At 47.7% G+C, this 15,834-nt stretch overlaps 2 protein-coding genes across 9 annotated transcripts in view; one reads left to right on the top strand and one right to left on the bottom strand.

Annotated features, from left to right (window-relative positions):
* TDRD9 (tudor domain containing 9) overlaps positions 1-15,834 on the top strand; it is a 121,481-nt gene that overhangs the window by 10,048 nt on the left and 95,599 nt on the right. For all 5 annotated transcript variants that reach the window (XR_006704226.1, XM_045448402.1, XM_045448404.1 and 2 more), the window contains exon 2: positions 10,266-10,372. Coding sequence is in view for 4 of the 5 variants with exons in the window: in XM_045448402.1 (XP_045304358.1) it covers positions 10,266-10,372 (107 nt within the window). In the remaining variant the exon portion in view is untranslated. The remainder of the gene's footprint in view (positions 1-10,265; positions 10,373-15,834) is intronic.
* Positions 1,611-5,393, bottom strand: RD3L (RD3 like). Of its 4 annotated transcripts, none has more exons than XM_045448409.1 (5): positions 4,585-5,393; positions 3,602-4,493; positions 3,337-3,443; positions 2,641-2,946; positions 1,611-2,296 (listed from the first exon to the last, which is right to left on the bottom strand). In XM_045448409.1, the coding sequence occupies exons 4-5, from the start codon at positions 2,937-2,939 to the stop codon at positions 1,999-2,001; spliced, it is 597 nt and encodes a 198-aa protein (XP_045304365.1). In that variant the 5' UTR covers positions 2,940-2,946; positions 3,337-3,443; positions 3,602-4,493; positions 4,585-5,393; the 3' UTR covers positions 1,611-1,998. The 4 variants fall into 4 exon arrangements, with proteins under 4 accessions (XP_045304365.1, XP_045304367.1, XP_045304366.1 ...); XM_045448411.1 differs by having other exon boundaries at positions 3,602-3,843; positions 4,314-5,393; XM_045448410.1 differs by having other exon boundaries at positions 3,602-4,170; positions 4,314-5,393.

Raw genomic sequence — 15,834 nt, forward strand, 5'->3', positions numbered from 1 at the left:
GAACCACAAGGGAACAGGAACGAGAGGGGTCTATTTCACATCCACTTAGAGCTGTGTTTCCCTTTACCTTGTCTTATTAAAACCTGGTCGGGTTGACACCATTCACTGCATGGTTAGGATTAAAGACCAAGTTGAAGCCTGCTCAGGATGGTGTGGATGTTGTCTGAGAGTACAGGAGAAAACAGGTCAGAAGGGTTTGTTTGGGGTGTGTATTCAGTTCTGGTCCTGAATATGTTTTCCTTTTAGATGGAAGAAAACGATAAAATCCCAAGTGTAAAGTTGTAAACATTGGGTTCCTTGGACTTACTTTTAAGAGTGATAAAAATTCTAGGGGAGGGGCGCCTGGGTGGCGCAGTCGGTTAAGCGTCCGACTTCAGCCAGGTCACGATCTCGCGGTCCGTGAGTTCGAGCCCCGCGTCGGGCTCTGGGCTGATGGCTCAGAGCCTGGAGCCTGTTTCCGATTCTGTGTCTCCCTCTCTCTCTGCCCCTCCCCCGTTCATGCTCTGTCTCTCTCTGTCCCAAAAAAAGTAAATAAACGTTGAAAAAAAATTAAAAAAAAAAAAAATTCTAGGGGAGCCTAGGTGGCTCAGTCGGTTAAGCGTCCAACTTCAGCTCAGGTCATGATCTCATGGTTCATGGGTTCGAGCCCCGCGTCACGCTCTGTGCTGACAGCTCAGAGCCTGGAGCTTGCTTCAGATTCTGTCTCTCCCTCTCTCTGCTCCTCCCCACTCATGCTCTGTCTCTGTCTCTCAAAAATAAATGAACATTAAAAAAAAAGTGATAAAGATTCTAGCACTTAATAAAAAAACCCCAATGATGAGTTTTCTCCTTGAATGAAATTATGAAATGTTGAATTTTGCATATTAAATATTAGGTATTTTATTTTATTTATTTTGAGAGGGAGGGAGGGAGGCAGAGAGAGTGAGCAAGCGTGAGTGGGGAGGGGCAGAAAGAGAGGAAGAGAGAATCCCAAGCAGGTTCTGCACTGTCCGTGTAGAGCGAGATGTGAGGCTTGAACTCACAAACCAAGAGATCATGACCTGAGCCGAAATCAAGAGTCAGCTGCTTAACTGACTGAGCCAGCAGGCACCCTGAATATTTGCCATCTTAAATGAACCCAGTCTGTTTCTCTTTATTGATATAATATAGTGCTCTATTTCCTTATTTATTTATTTATCTATCTATCCATCTATCTATCGTATTTATTTATTTATAAAATGTTTTATTTATTTTTGAGAGAGAGAGCGAGCGAGCATGTGCACACAAGCAGGGCAGGAGCAGAGAGAGGGAGACAGAGGATTCAAAGTGGGCTCTGCACTGACAGCAGCGAGCCCGATGTGGGGCTCGAACTCACAGACTGCAAGATCGTGGCCTGAGCCGAGGTCGGACGCTCAACCGACTGAGCCACCCAGATGTCCCTGTTTCTCTTTCACGCCTTTCCTTAACGTTAGTTGCGATTAAAAAATATTGTAATTAGTAACAAACCTGAGTGTTGGAGTAAAGCATCACTTAGTCTTTAAACTACACATTATCTTCTCTGTGACTGCCCATCCTCCCTTCCCCGCTGATTATGACTGGAGGCCGCTCCGTGTTTTATTGTAAAAGTAAGATTCACATCAGTCATTTATTTTATTCTATACAGCTTCCTTTCAGAATAAAAGTCAAGGTTAATGTCTAATTTCCACACAGAATTTGTCCAGTTTCATACTAAATAAAATGCCTATGTTCCTGTGAGAGATGTTTGAGGTATAAGAAAATACTTCAAACATTTTTTTCAAAATATTTGGAACCATTTTAGTTAAAAGTAGACTGTTTAATAAAACATTGCATTTGTAGAGTGGTTAAAAAAGGAACACTACTTAAAACCTAGGATGCAGAGTTAAACACTACGTAACATCTGACTTTGCAACAAAACATGAAATCACATCACTTTTTCTTTTAATATTAAGAGTTCTGCTTCTGAAGGTGGTCATAGAAACTCCTCTGGTTATAAGTAACTTAACTTGATGGGTAATAATATGGTAGGTTCCATATTCTGTGTGAGAATGCTGGGAACCTGTTCTTTGTGGTTTTGTCCACGTAACTGGAAATAGTGGGTATTTCGTCTTTGTCTGAACTCTTGGCGCTTGAGCCTGGCATCACAGAAGGAACAGGACAGTCTGTGTTCCTTGACTCTTCCAGGCCTTCCTGCTGGTTGCCTTTGTCAGCACTGTTTAGGAAGTCTTTCAGAACTTGCTTGAAGATGTAGACTATTTCCCATGGCAGTACATCATTTTCTGCTAAAACTTCTCGAAATCTAGAGGGAAAGCAGTAATGAATATTCAATTCAGAAACTCCCTTCTGTGCATATTCATTTATCTCTGAAATACAGCTGAAATAATGTAATTGCGTAGTAGTTACCTTTTGAATAATCTGCTCATCCCTTTAAGATTACGCTTCTAGTAAAGACATTCTCTGTGACTTAAAAATATTTCCAGTAAGATATTTTTGTCCAGCCTATCCTTGGGGATTTTGGTTTTGGGTTTTTGATGCACGTGATTAAAGTATGTACCCGATAGAATACGATTTCCAGTCTAGATATATGAAGAACTTAGACTTGACAGCAGCAGATAATCACAAAAGAGAACATAGTATTTTTACCTGCTGAGAATAGTTCCGGTCTGACAAGGTTGAACTTGTGAGCAAAGGACTTCAAGTTGTCTTTGTTCAGTAGCCGGGATGGTCATGTGGGGGTTCTGGTGGTTTCTCAGCCAGTTGTAATCCACTCCTGTTTTTTTTACTTTTTGTTCATTTTCAATCTCTTGTATTAGTCTCTCTCGCTCCTTCAGATGCCACTTTAATTCCCGAAGCAGTGTCTTTGTCACTACATCTGAGCCAGGACAGTGTGCGGGTTTGTAGGCATCGTATTTTGGCCATTTCATCCAGCCAAAAAGTGGCATGCTCAGCCTACGGGAATATTCTCACTTGTTTATTTGTATAAAATGTTGCGGTTCTGATCAGCACATCTGTTTCTTTTCAGTAAATTTGCCAGAAACTGCGTGAATTTTTCACTGGTTAGATATGCAGGTCAAAACGAGATTAGAATGTGGATTAAAGTCTTTTAATTTCTAACTAGGTCAGTACCAAAAACCAAGCTTTGAAAGCACATTATGTAGCCAAGCAGAAGTGAAATATACAAAGTCAGAGATAATCTCCAGACTGAACATTTTCTGAAAATAACACTGGCACTTGCTATTAAAAGTTCTTAGGAGGCTTTAAAACATTAACGTATAGGAAAGCTCTACCTACACACACACTTTGGACTTAGGTTTTGCGCAGAAAAGGTTTAAAGCGTACCTGGTAAGTTGATGGATCCGATGTGGTGATGTTGCCAAAGAGTTTGCTTGAATTAGTGACGAAGCTATGTTTTTCTTGGGCGTATATTGTTCTTCCGGATGCGTCCCCTGTTGGAAGGAATGAACCTCCTTATTTACCCACTGAAACTGTATTTGAAATAAATCAATTTCTGTGTTAGGAATGAGGTTGTGATGTCTTCCTTTAGAGAGAATGCTCATTAATTCACCTTGTAAGTGAGCTAGAAGAAGTGACAAAAATAACTTACTGTTTAATCTTCACAAATTATATAACGGTCTGCCTTTTGAACGTAGCTCCGTCTGTTTGAAGAAGATGCCGGCAGCCACAGGCTCTGGTCCTAAATGCACTCCGAGTCGGCTCCGGTGATGCAGCGAGGAGCGGCACCGGGAGGCACCAGGGCCGCGCTCCCAGCTTCGGGGGGGACGGTGCGTGCTGTGATGTTCTGCTGTGGGTCACAGCTCAGGGCTGTATTTTTATGCCTGTAGAGAGCTAAAAATAACCACGCTGCTTTAATTCTTCTGCTTAACTTTCAGGCCATCTAGAAGCCAGGTCACTGTCCCCTCTAATGAGAGCAGAAAAAACAGATCAGTGTTGACGATTTGCAAAATATCCATCCTGAGGAAATTCGTTACGATGGAGCAAAAGAGGCGAAGAATGCTGGTATCAGTCCTAGGTGGACTGTTTAGTCAGGATTATTTTCTGTATTCATGTCGTTTCTCTCTCTAACTGGTAGTGAAATTTGTATGCTGGAGCCAGTTGTGAGGCCGGAGGACGTAAATGCTGAAGTAGGTGACTTGACAATATAGTTTATACTCTCTTGAAAAACCGTAATAATAGATTAAGGGTAGGGGAAAAGAGAGATCTAAGAGCATGAGAAATTGAAAACGAAACCTTGTAATTCATTCTACAGAAGACGATGGTAGTGTTTTCTTTTGGAGCCGAGGGTGAAACACACTTACCGTTGGGGCGAGGGCCGATGCGGTGCGGTGCGATGCCGGATGGTCTTTCCTTCAGGGGCCGCGGGTCTCTGGCTGAAGGGCAGACAGGTCTTTTACTCTCTGCTTCTGTGTTCGGTGACTACGTAGCGGCTTTTCCTTTCATACCACTTGTTTCTTCTGTTCCCTTTTCCTTCAAATGAACTGTGAAGAATGGGCATGGTTCCCATCAGACCCGCTTGTCACGCGTGATGAAGAGTGACGTGTGCGGTCAGCCTGCAGCCCTGTTCCTTACACGCGAGAAGTGGCCCGCTGTCGGCATCCATCATCTTCACCGGGCAGGTTTTCACATCACATCGTGTGCGGCGCTCTGAGAACGGAAGCAGTCGAGTTCGGCGGGACAGAAACGTCCTCGCAGATTTTCTGCCGAAGTCACGATGAATCCTGACACTTCTCCCTTCGAATAACCTCCTTGCTGTTGCTTTAATTTAAACAGTTTTTGCCTCTGCGATGGTGACGGCAACGTCGGAAGTATAGCGGCTGTGGAACATGAGCCACGTTTCTTTTCGGGGCCTTCTGTGGCTTCCTTCCCCTTCCTGCCGGCGCTGCCCCGGAGCGTGTCTTCCCGACACGTGTCATCGTGTTCCCTCTGCCCTCAGAGTTGCTCACACAGACTCTGTCTTCTGAGATGTTCATTCTCTCTCTTTTCCGTTTATCCACTTTGTAGTTTGTGGTGGAGGTCGGGGAAGGCCTTGCCGGGCCGGGGGGGGGGGGGGGCGCGGGGCATCCTTGGGAGATTTGAAGATCGGTGAGCCTGCTGCGCAAAGAGCTTCTCAAAGACACCCCCCGCCGCAGACTTCTCTGGCGCCTGTGCTGCCCAGGTGTAGCCCTCACAGTTTCTCTTACGGCTCAGCTTCCATTCCACGCGCCTCCCTTCCGTCTTCCGCGTGTGAGCCTGCGTTTCTGGTGCTCAGGCTGTGCTGCTTATATTATTGTCACCGGTATGTTTTCTGTCCTGTCTCCTGAGATTGTTTGATTGGAGTAGAACTCAAGTATCGGTACAGTCGTGCCCCTGCTACCTTGTAGATGGACACCAGAAATATCCGTGGATCAGGATTTGTGGAGAAAGTACCTTCATGTTAATCCTTTCTGTTTATTAAGCTATAACCAGATTAACTTGGATTAAAACAAATTTTTTTTTAACGTTTAGTTATGAGAGAGAGACACAGAGCACGAGCAGGGGAGGGGCGGAGAGAGAGGGAGACACAGAATGCGAAGCAGGCTCCGGGCTCTGAGCTGTCAGCACAGAGCCCGACGCGGGGCTCGAACTCACTGCCTGCGAGATCATGACCTGAGCTAAAGTCGGCCGCTTAACCGACTGAGCCATCCAGGCGCCCCTAACTTGGATTTTATTAAACATTTTAGTACGTTGAACAGATGAGTTGTTTCTGAGGAACTGCAGCCTCCAGGCATCTTGTGTGGAAGACAGAAAGCTTAAACGGTGATACTGGCCAGTTTCTTTTGGTCACTGTCACAATTTTCCAGGCTGCGTCTTGTTAGCTAAAGATCGTACCATCTCTCATACTCACTGTGAGATTGCACTGTAGCATTTACAGGGTGAGCATATAAACTTCTAAGGTGTGTAGAGAAGTGCATAAGAAAATAAGTCTGGAAAAACAAAATTTTGGAAACCTGAGGGCAAGCTGAGGAGCCAGGGACAAGTGTTCGTGTTTACAGTCGGGGCCTCGTTAGTGCTCGGCAGCATTTGATCGCGGCGCAGGGAGGGTTCCTCACCGGGAGGAGCCTGGTGGCCTGGCCCTCTGCTTTTAATTCCTTTGCTACTCGGTTTAAAATCCTGGATCGCTGCTGCTTCTGTCTTTCGGCTGTTAGAGATGCAGTTGATAAAATCATTTTAATTAAAACACACTAATGCGTGTATTTTTTTTTAATGTTTATTTTTGAGAGACAGAGCACAAGCAGGGGAGGGGCAAAGAGAGAGGGAGACCCAGAATCCGAAGCAGGCTCTAGGCTCCGAGCTGTCAGCACAGAGCCCAACGCAGGGCTGAAACTCATGAACCACGAGATCATGCCCTGAGTCAAAGTCGGCTGCTTAATTGACTGAGGCTGCGGGGCGCCCGACATTTAAAAAAAAATTTTTTTAATGTTTATTTTTTGAGAGAGACAGAGTGTGAGTAGGGGAGAACAGAGAGAGAGGGAGACACAGAATCTGAAGCAGGCTCCAGGCTCCGAGCTGTCAGCACAACCCAACACAAGGCTCGAATTCACGAACCGTGAGATCATGACCTGAGCCGAAGTCGGCCGCTCAACCGGCTGAGCCACCCAGGCGCCCCTTGTTCATAAGCTTTAGGTTTTACAGTTTACGTTAGTTTATCGATATTTTCCTTTTTGACTGTTCTTTTTTTGTGCTCTTGTTTATGAAGGCTTCTCTATTCCAGATTATCAAGTGCAGGAGAACATTAGCTTTACAGGTGTAAAAAAGCAGGTGTCTGGGTGGTTGAATGGGTTTGGAAGTGATTTAAGGTTGGTGTGAGGTGTCGGGTCGGACACCCAAGTTGGATAGCCAGTGTCCAACTACGTGGCCATCGCTCCAGCCTGGAGATTTTCCCGGGTCTTCGCGTGCTGGGTGGTTGTGTGTGTCCTGGGCATCTTGAATGCTGTATTACGGGACCCGGGGGCTCGTTTAACTCTTCCGGGGATTGCAGCCGAGCAGCCGTGTCGGGTGGCAAATTCCCGCCAGCCTCGTGTGAGGTTTCGGGGTCTTTCCGGTTTTCAGAGCCCTCGCGGCGCCACCCGGTCTGTCCTACAGGGTGCCACCTGTTGGCCATCCTGGAGCTCAGCCCTCAGTCATCAGTCCGTGGTGGGCTCTTTGGGGTCAGCGCCTGCTTGGACGGCCCAGTGGCTTCTGGACGGCCTTGGGGGTCTCGCTTCCCCAGGTGCTCTCCTGTCCCTGAGGCAGCTCCCGGCCCAAAGCCTGCGGCTTTATTGCCCTGCTTCACCATGCGCTTCCTGCCGGTTCAGCTGCCGGCGTTCACATTCAGGGCCAAGCGATGGGAGGACCCTGGAGGAAAGAAGGCAGTGAGGGTCCCCCCTACCCTCTGGGAGAGGATGTCTCCCCTCCTTAGAGTTTGAGGCTCTTGCTGACCCCTGGAAACACAAAATCTGGGGACTGCCTTCACTTTGAACATGTGGGGTCCCCTCTCCTCCCTGGGGCACGAGAACTGCTTCTGGGGCGCCCTGTCTGTGCCCGTGCTGTGTCTGCACTTGGGGACGGCAGAGTTAAATGATTGCAGATGCACCTCTGGTTTGCTTGCCGCTGCTCTGAATTCTGGTCGTTTTCTCCCATCTGCCCAGTACTGTGCTTTCAGGGGCTCTGGTAACAGCTCACGTGCTCTGTCCTGGCTTTCTGGCTTCATTTTGAGGCACAGAGTGTGGCGTGCTCGTTTGGTCTTCCCAGGAGCCGGAACTGGGGAAACGTTCTCGACTCCTGTGTTTTCATACCCAGGTCTAGTATGCCGGCATGCATATTCTTTAAAGATATTATTTATAAGTAATCTCTAAACCCTGCACGGGGCTCGAACTCACAACCCCAAGATCAAGAGCCACACGCTCCACCAACTGGGCCAGCCAGGCGTCCCCATGCCAGCACGTTCGAGTGGCTCCCCCCTCACGGTTGCCACTCTGGTCCGAGCCCCGTCGTCTCTGGCCTTGATTACTGTGCTCCTGTGTTCGGTGGTCTCCCCGCTTCTGAGTACCCACCCCTGTCAACCGCACCCCGCTTCACCCGGTCTGAGCCGTCCTGTTAAAATAGGAGTTTGATGTTGCTGTTTGTCTGTCCTGGCTCAAAACCCATCTCCCGCAGAGCAAAAGCCCAAATCTCTGTAATTCGTCCCTGCCGGCAGCCCTTCCCGGTAACCAACTCCTGTTCCCCGTACCTCTGGGCCCCCCACCCTTCTCCTGGGCTGCCTCCGCCTCCCGCTTCTTGTGGCACACTTGCCTCAAGGCTGGCCTTTCCTGTGTCCTTGTTCAGGAGATCTTTCCCCTCCAGGGCTGCATGGCCCTTCTCTTTCTTTCCGCTGATCTTTGCTTTATTGTCGCCTTATCATCCTATTAATATTGCAGCCGCCCTCGCCCCATCTCCTCTCCTGGCTGCACAGGTATTTTTCTCTGTGGGCTCATCTCTGAAGGACATGTTCTATGTTTTACTTTATTTTTCTTCTCCCAACTAGACTGTAAACTCCATGAGGACTGTCTGCCAGCCGCTTTATCCCAAGTGCTTAAAACAGCGCCTGGCACGGAGGCAGCCTTGAATATTAATTTGCTCAGTGGATTAATGAGTAAATATCAGGTAAACAGTAACCAAAAGAATGTTGATGTAACTATTAATAGCAGGCAAGAGTAGGCTTTGAGGCAAATAGCGTTTTATTAAAGTAAACCTCAAATTTCAAGAATTGGTATTGTGCAGTCTTCTCTCTGACGGCAGGGCGATTAAATTAGATGCGGATAATGCAAACATAATTGGTAGCATATTTTGCATATCACACAGCAGTTGCCTTTTTTTTTTTTTTTTTTATTAACGTCTTGGACACGTTTGCCTATTAGCGTGAAGATGGCCCTGGCCATCCTTAAAAAGATGCACACTGAGTGGGAGCGTGCCGTGGCTTGGCCCTCCCTCCGACATTTGTTCTCAGGTTTTAAGCATTACAAACATCGTCCGAAGGTACCTTCTCTCCCTGGAGTTCTCCATACCCTTAGCTTTAAACTTGTACCTCCATATCACTGGTGAGTGTGTGTATCTGTTATGTCTCCTTCACTAGACGACACTTTCATGAGGGCAAGGACCTTGTTTTGTTTACTGCTGCACCTCTAGTGTCTAAGTTCCTCCGATGTGCTGGGTGTTCGGTAGATATTTGCTGACTAAATGAATGCTCCCATGTCCGTGCACGTGCTTCCTTGTCTGCATGTTGAAATACTGCTCTACGGAAGACACTGAGGGGAAAATTTTGGTTCAGATACTGGCTGGTTGCCTTTCAGAATAACAAAAGTCTTAACTCATTTACCACTCCCTGCAGTGATCTAAGGATATTCAGTCTTCTGCTAATATGAAGGGGGAAATACTGGTCTCTCACTCCTTTATTTATTTATTTATTTATTTATTTTTTCAACGTTCATTTATTTTTGGGACAGAGAGAGACAGAGCATGAACGGGGGAGGGGCAGAGAGAGAGGGAGACACAGAATCGGAAACAGGCTCCAGGCTCCGAGCCATCAGCCCAGAGCCCGACGCGGGGCTCGAACTCACGGACCGCGAGATCGTGACCTGGCTGAAGTCGGACGCCTAACCGACTGCGCCACCCAGGCGCCCCTCCTTTATTTTTTTAATTAAAAAAATTTTTTGGAGAGAGAGTACGAGCAGGGGAAGGGCTGAGAGAATTCCAAGCAGGCTCCACTGTCAACATGGAGCCCGACGTGGGGCTTGAACTCATGAACCATGAGATCATGACCTGAGCCGACATCAAGAGTCAGATGCTCAACCGACTGAGCCACCCAGGTGTCCAGTTTCTCCCTGCTTTAATTTGCACTTGGGTGGCCAGAAGATGGGGAGTTGAGCGTATTTGCATTTGAAAAAAAAATTTTTTTTAATGTTTATTTTTGGGGGAGAGAGAGAGAGAGAAGGGCAGAGAGAGAGGGAGACACAGAATCCATAGCAGGCTCTAAGCTGTCAGCACAGAACCGGATGCGGGGCTCAAACTCATGAACTGTGAGATCATGACCTGAGCTGAAGTCAGACGCTTAACCGACTGAGCCACCCAGGGGCCCTTTATTTGCATTTGTTGAATGACCATTAGCGTGTTTTCTTCTCTGACTTAAGTAGAAGTAGCTATTCAAGAATTCTTCTAGCACGTGGGATTTCTTGGCTTTTTGGAAATAGCATATTAACGTTTAATATTCTTTTTAGGCCACTTAGCCGAAAGAGCTCAGAAATGGAGTATATTGACAAATACAGACAGCTTGAAGCACAAGAATTTGATATGTGTGGCAGTGATCAGTCAACCAGTAGGCCAGGTAAATGGGTATTTTTAAATATTTAAAATCTGCTGCATGAGTTATTTACAGGTTAAAGTGTTACATTCTTTAAAGTTTTTAAGAAATGTGATATTTTGGTCAACAAAGAATCCATATTGTTTGTTAATTCAAGATGTGTTTTTGAGTGGGTGAGTATATGTTGGGTTGTAAAATAGTCACTTTTCTCTCTCTTTTTTTTAAAAAGTTTATTTATTTTGAGAGCGCGCACGCATGCGAGCTGGGGAGGGGCAGAGAGAGAAGCCCAAGCAGGCTCTGTGTTGTCAGGGCAGAGCCCGTTGTGGGGCTTGAACTCATGAACGGTGACCTGAGCCAGAATCAAGAGTTGGACACTCAACTAACTGAGCCACACAAGTGCTCCGTTTTTTTTCTTTTCTTTTTTAAATTCTATTTATTTTTTTATTTTATTAAAAAAAGTTTTTTTTAACGTTTATTTATTTTTGAGACAGAGAGAGCATGAACGGGGGAGGGTCAGAGAGAGAGGGAGACACAGAATCCAAAACAGGCTCCAGGCTCTGAGCTGTCAGCACAGAGCCCGACATGGGGCTCGAACCCACGAACCGTGAGATCATGACCTGAGCTGAAGTCAGACGCTTTAACTGACTGAGCCACCTAGGCGCCCCTGTTTTTTTTCTCTTTTAAACGTAGTTCTTAAATAGTCTGTTCTTTTGTTTTAATTTTTTTTAATGTTTATTTTTGAGAGAGAGAGAGAGAGGGAGAGAGAGAATGAGTGGGCAGGGGCAGAGAGAGAGGGAGGCACAGAATCCGAAGCAGGCTCCAGCCTGAGCTGTAGCACAGAGCCCGATGCGGGGCTCAAACCCATGAACCTTGAGATCATGACTTCAGCTGAAACCAAGAGTTGGACGCTTAACCACCCAGGCGCCCCACCGCACTGTCTCATTCCGTTTTGTTTTCTCATTGTTTGGGTCCCTACATAGATTCAGGTTTATTTCTCATGGGTTATGTTTCACCTTAAAGCAAAAGCGCATGGAGTTCTTTGCCTTTGTGTCTGTGTTCTTGCCTTGCTGTCGGCTTCGGCCTGGTGTTGCCTCATTAGGTGTTGTTTGTATATTTCAGCTACTGTCTTTAGCTCCCTCAGGAGGAATGGTTGTCTGGACGGTCTGGTAGGTTAACATCAGAAGTGATAGTTGAAAGTGTGTGCGCCCCTTGGTCCAGTGCGTACCTCTGCTAAAAATACAGAGCTGGACGTGGCCGAGCGTCGATTGCTTCATTGCTAATCTGTGGGGAGCCTCGGAGGTCTCATGAATGTCAGCGGACAGGGATTGGCGATTTTGCCTGTGCAGCAGAGCACAGTGTGGTCCAGTAGAAGCACGAAGGAGCCGTGTGCGTGGTACTGTGCAGAGACCTCCATCAGCTCGTATTTCCCTTTGCGGAGGCGCGTTCGTTTTCAGATGACTGATGCGATCCTTCTTGTTACGCCCGTATGGCCTGACCTGGGGCACGCCGCCTGCCACTCCTGGAGCATGCCACACGGGATTGCCACTGCTGGAAAGTAGCGAGGTTACGATTGAATGCCTGCAGTTGGAGGCATCTGCTCTAGTAACTTTTGATTGGGATTAAGATTTGGAACCGTTTGCTTTCTCTGTCCCTGGCATCTTAATGCCTTTGGAACTTTTCACCAGGCAGTTACATAAATTATAGCTTTGGCTGTATTCCAAGGATTCATTCAACAACCAGTGTTTATCAAGGTGTGTGCCAGGGACTGTGTGAGGCCTGGGAATATGGTAAGTAGTAAGACCCGGTCCCTCCCCTCGCGGAGATTATCATTTAATCATGTAGTTACGCAGATTCATGCTTGTGGAGGTGAGTGCTCTGAAAGACAGCTGTATGGGGGCCTGAGACCAGGGTTTCTGTCTTGAGCTGGGGTATCGGGAAAGTTAGCAGTTGAGCTTAGAGCTGACGGATGATAGACGTTACCGGGCAGCACGGGGATCAGGGAGGAGGGAACGTGCGCCGGGGGTCTGTGGAGAACGAAACCCTGGTGCCCCAGACTTGAAATGGGCGTTGTTGTCGGAGAATCGAGAGTGGGGGTGGGCAGGCCTGGGCACAGACAGTTGTAGGCTGGATAATAGGCCCCCGAAGAGGTCCGATCCCAAGCCCCAGAACCTGTGACTGTGTTAGCTCACAGGAGAAAGAATCCTTGCAACTGTGATTAAGCCACAGTCAAATGGCGAGGGGGAGACTGTCCCGGCGGGCCCTGTGTGATCACAGGGTTCCTACAAGAGGGGGCAGGAGGGTCGCAATCAGTAGGAGGAGATGTGACTGTGGAAGCCATAGGTTGGAGTGATGTGGCTCAGTGAAGAGAAACTAGCGGTTTCTAGTTTTTTTCCAGTTCACGTAAAAACATTTTAATGTTAATAACTCAGGGTAAAAAGATAACAGGAAATAAAAATAGCGAATTGTGAGGTTGAGGTATTTCTCACAGCACTTTTGGATTATACTTTGTCATATGTAGTTTGCTGATATGCCCTGAATTATCCATTTTGTTTTCTTAGAACTTAATCATGATGCTTTGCCTGGTCACCTCCCTTTGTTGCTGATGTACAGATGAGAGAGCCTTGTGGCCACGAACATCTCCCTGTTTGGTTTCCTGTCCCCTGTGGCGGTGGACGTGGAGGCAGGACTTGATTTGTGCTGGGTGTGCTTCAGCCAGTGACCTAGAAACGTCCAGCCATGTTTGTGTTCCGTGGAGGAAGGCGTAGGGTTTGGACGGTAGAGTTAAGACTTTCAGAATTCTCTTCTTGTACAGCTTCTGTCTTTAAGTAACAACCTTCAAAATGCACGTAATCAAGGAACGTAAGTCACATCAGTGGTGTCCAAGTAATGGCTCGGTCAGCAGCACGGCGAACCACGTCTTAAAGTCGCTTGGCAAACGACACGGCTGCTGCCTTTCTGTGTTTCTGAGTCCCCCCCCCCCCCCACTTCTTCCTCTGTTCCCACTGCTTGTTCTTCCGTCTTGTCTTACAGTGGAGCCCCTGCTGTCGAGTGGACTCTCATCCCTCTCCTGTAGTACGTGAAAAAAGGCCTGTTGCTGATTGATAAACCTACTAGCATCACGCGTGGGAAAGTGTTTATTTTTCGCCTATTTATGTAAACATTATGTTCTGAATTTGTGGGCTGGCCTGGATACCCGGCCACCATTCAGAATTCCAGATAACTTAATGAACTGTTGGACCCATTTTTAAATTAGGACCTTTCCAGACATTAAATTTTGCTCCAACTCAGTGTTTGGCAGGTAGTGTGGTTAATTACTTCTAAGGACTCCTTAGTCAAGAGAGCTTCTGGAAGGGGTGAGACCAAGAGTAGGTGTACCACCTGGGACGGCAGGGTGGCATTGGTGATGGAGTGCTTCAAAAGCTGAGAGGAGATAGGGCACCTGGGTGGCTCAGTCAGCTGAGCGTCTGACTTTGTCTCAGGTCGTGATCTCAGGGTTCGTGGGTTTGAGCCCTGCATCAGGCTCTCCGCTGTCAGTGTGGAGCCCTCTTTGGATCCTCTGTCCCCCACCCCCTTCTCTCTCCTCTCCCCCGCTGGTGTGCATGCTTGCTCGCTCTCTGTCTCTCTCAAAAGTAAACATAGAAAAAAAATGTAAAAGCTGAGAGGAGTGATGGGAGGAAAGCAAGACAGGACAGCAGAAGGACAGTGCGTGTGTTTGAGAGTCCGGTGGCCATCTGTGCTCTGACGGGAAGATTGGAGCTGTTGAGGGCAGGCCTTGGGGAGTCCTCCTTCGGCCATGGCCCCTGGTGCCCTAGGAAGAGCGTTGCTGTCTACAAAGAGGCGACCTTTGCCCGAAAGATTGTAACAGGTCTGACTGCTCTGTTTTGTGAATTCAGAACAAGTGCTACACACTTGGATTCAAATATAGGAGAATAGCTGTATTTTAATTTATTATTAGATTAGTTATGACACTGCCAACACGTGAATCAGGTGAGAAAGGACGGTGGCAGAACACAGGATGAGGAGATGTTGGGGCAGAGAAAGGAAGGGCTGGGAGGAAAAGGGGAGACGGGCAACGGGGGAGAGATGCCGAAGAAGGGGAACGGCTCTAAATTTGAAGCGGCGGGAGCCTTAAAAGTTTGTTTTGGAGGGGCGCCTGGGTGGCGCAGTCGGTTAAGCGTCCGACTTCAGCCAGGTCACGATCTCGCGGTCCGGGAGTTCGAGCCCCGCATCACGCTCTGGGCTGATGGCTCAGAGCCTGGAGCCTGTTTCCGATTCTGTGTCTCCCTCTCTCTCTGCCCCTCCCCCGTTCATGCTCTGTCTCTCTCTGTCCCCAAAAATAAAAATAAACGTTGAAAAAAAAAAAAATTAAAAAAAAAAAAAAAAAGTTTGTTTTGGAAGTAGAAGTTTATTTCCCGATGAAAGCTTGCGTCCTGTGAATTTTGATGCCTGTCAGTTCGTCAGGTCATGACCCGAGGCCGGACAGGGTGTTTACAGGGGGTGCTAGTGGTCAGTGCCACAGTCGGCCTCTGCGTGGGCAGTCAGGCCGCCCTTTCAGGGTACCTGGAGCTCCTGAGCGGCACTCGTCTGCTACCAGTGTATTTCAGCAGTAAGGAGCTACCCCTTAATGAATCGGTGAATTCTACTGAAACTTCAAATCACGTCTGTTCTTTAACCATTTTAGTACTGTTAACCTTAAAAATAGGGGCGCCTGGGTGGCGCAGTCGGTTAAGCGTCCGACTTCAGCCAGGTCACGATCTCGCGGTCCGTGAGTTCGAGCCCCGCGTCGGGCTCTGGGCTGATGGCTCAGAGCCTGGAGCCTGCCTCCCGATTCTGTGTCTCCCTCTCTCTCTGCCCCTCCCCCGTTCATGCTCTGTCTCTCTCTGTCCCAAAAATAAATAAACGTTGGAAAAAAAAAATAAATAAATAAAACTGCCAGTTATTTTACCAGCAAAGAGATGCATTTCTCTGGGAAGAACAGATCATTTTAATCCAGGACAAGCAAGCTACCAAAAAACCAAAAGCAAGTCCTGAGAACAAAGGACAGGAGACTCTTTTGGGAGGGCAGGGGGAGGGGAAGAGCAGGGCTGTTGTAAACAAAAAGTCCATTGGAGTAAACTGGGAATTGGAAGTATAGAGGTTTCTCAGTGGCTGAGCTGGGACAGACTCTCATTGGCTGGGCTGTTGCCGGGGGGAAGAGGAAATCTTCCTTCTTCCTGCTGGGAGAGTAAGACCGTATCCTTGAGCAAGGTGCGTCTCTTCCTGTGGGTCTGTGGTGGGCAGGGAGTGGTGGGCGTGAGGGCTCCCCCGCGCACGCGCGCCTCCTGATGCCATTCCATACGAGGTTCCCTTTGACTACTTTTCACATTACTTTTTCACCGTGTGCTTTGTAGGTCTTTTGTCTTAGGAGGTGGTCCTAGGCCTACCACGATGATGGCTGTGATGGAGGTGTAAGAGTGTGCCCAGCTTGTATAAATGATTCATCACGG

This window comes from Leopardus geoffroyi, chromosome B3 (assembly GCF_018350155.1).
Source record: "Leopardus geoffroyi isolate Oge1 chromosome B3, O.geoffroyi_Oge1_pat1.0, whole genome shotgun sequence".
NCBI lineage: Eukaryota > Metazoa > Chordata > Mammalia > Carnivora > Felidae > Leopardus > Leopardus geoffroyi.

Excerpts from the sequence above, each read along its gene's own strand:
- RD3L (XM_045448409.1), bottom strand. The coding sequence starts at position 2,939 with ATGCCACTTTTTGGCTGGATGAAATGGCCAAAATACGATGCCTACAAA. Across the intron at positions 2,297-2,640 it reads ACCGGAACTATTCTCAGCAG|ATTTCGAGAAGTTTTAGCAG; the intron begins GTAAAAATACTA and ends CTTTCCCTCTAG.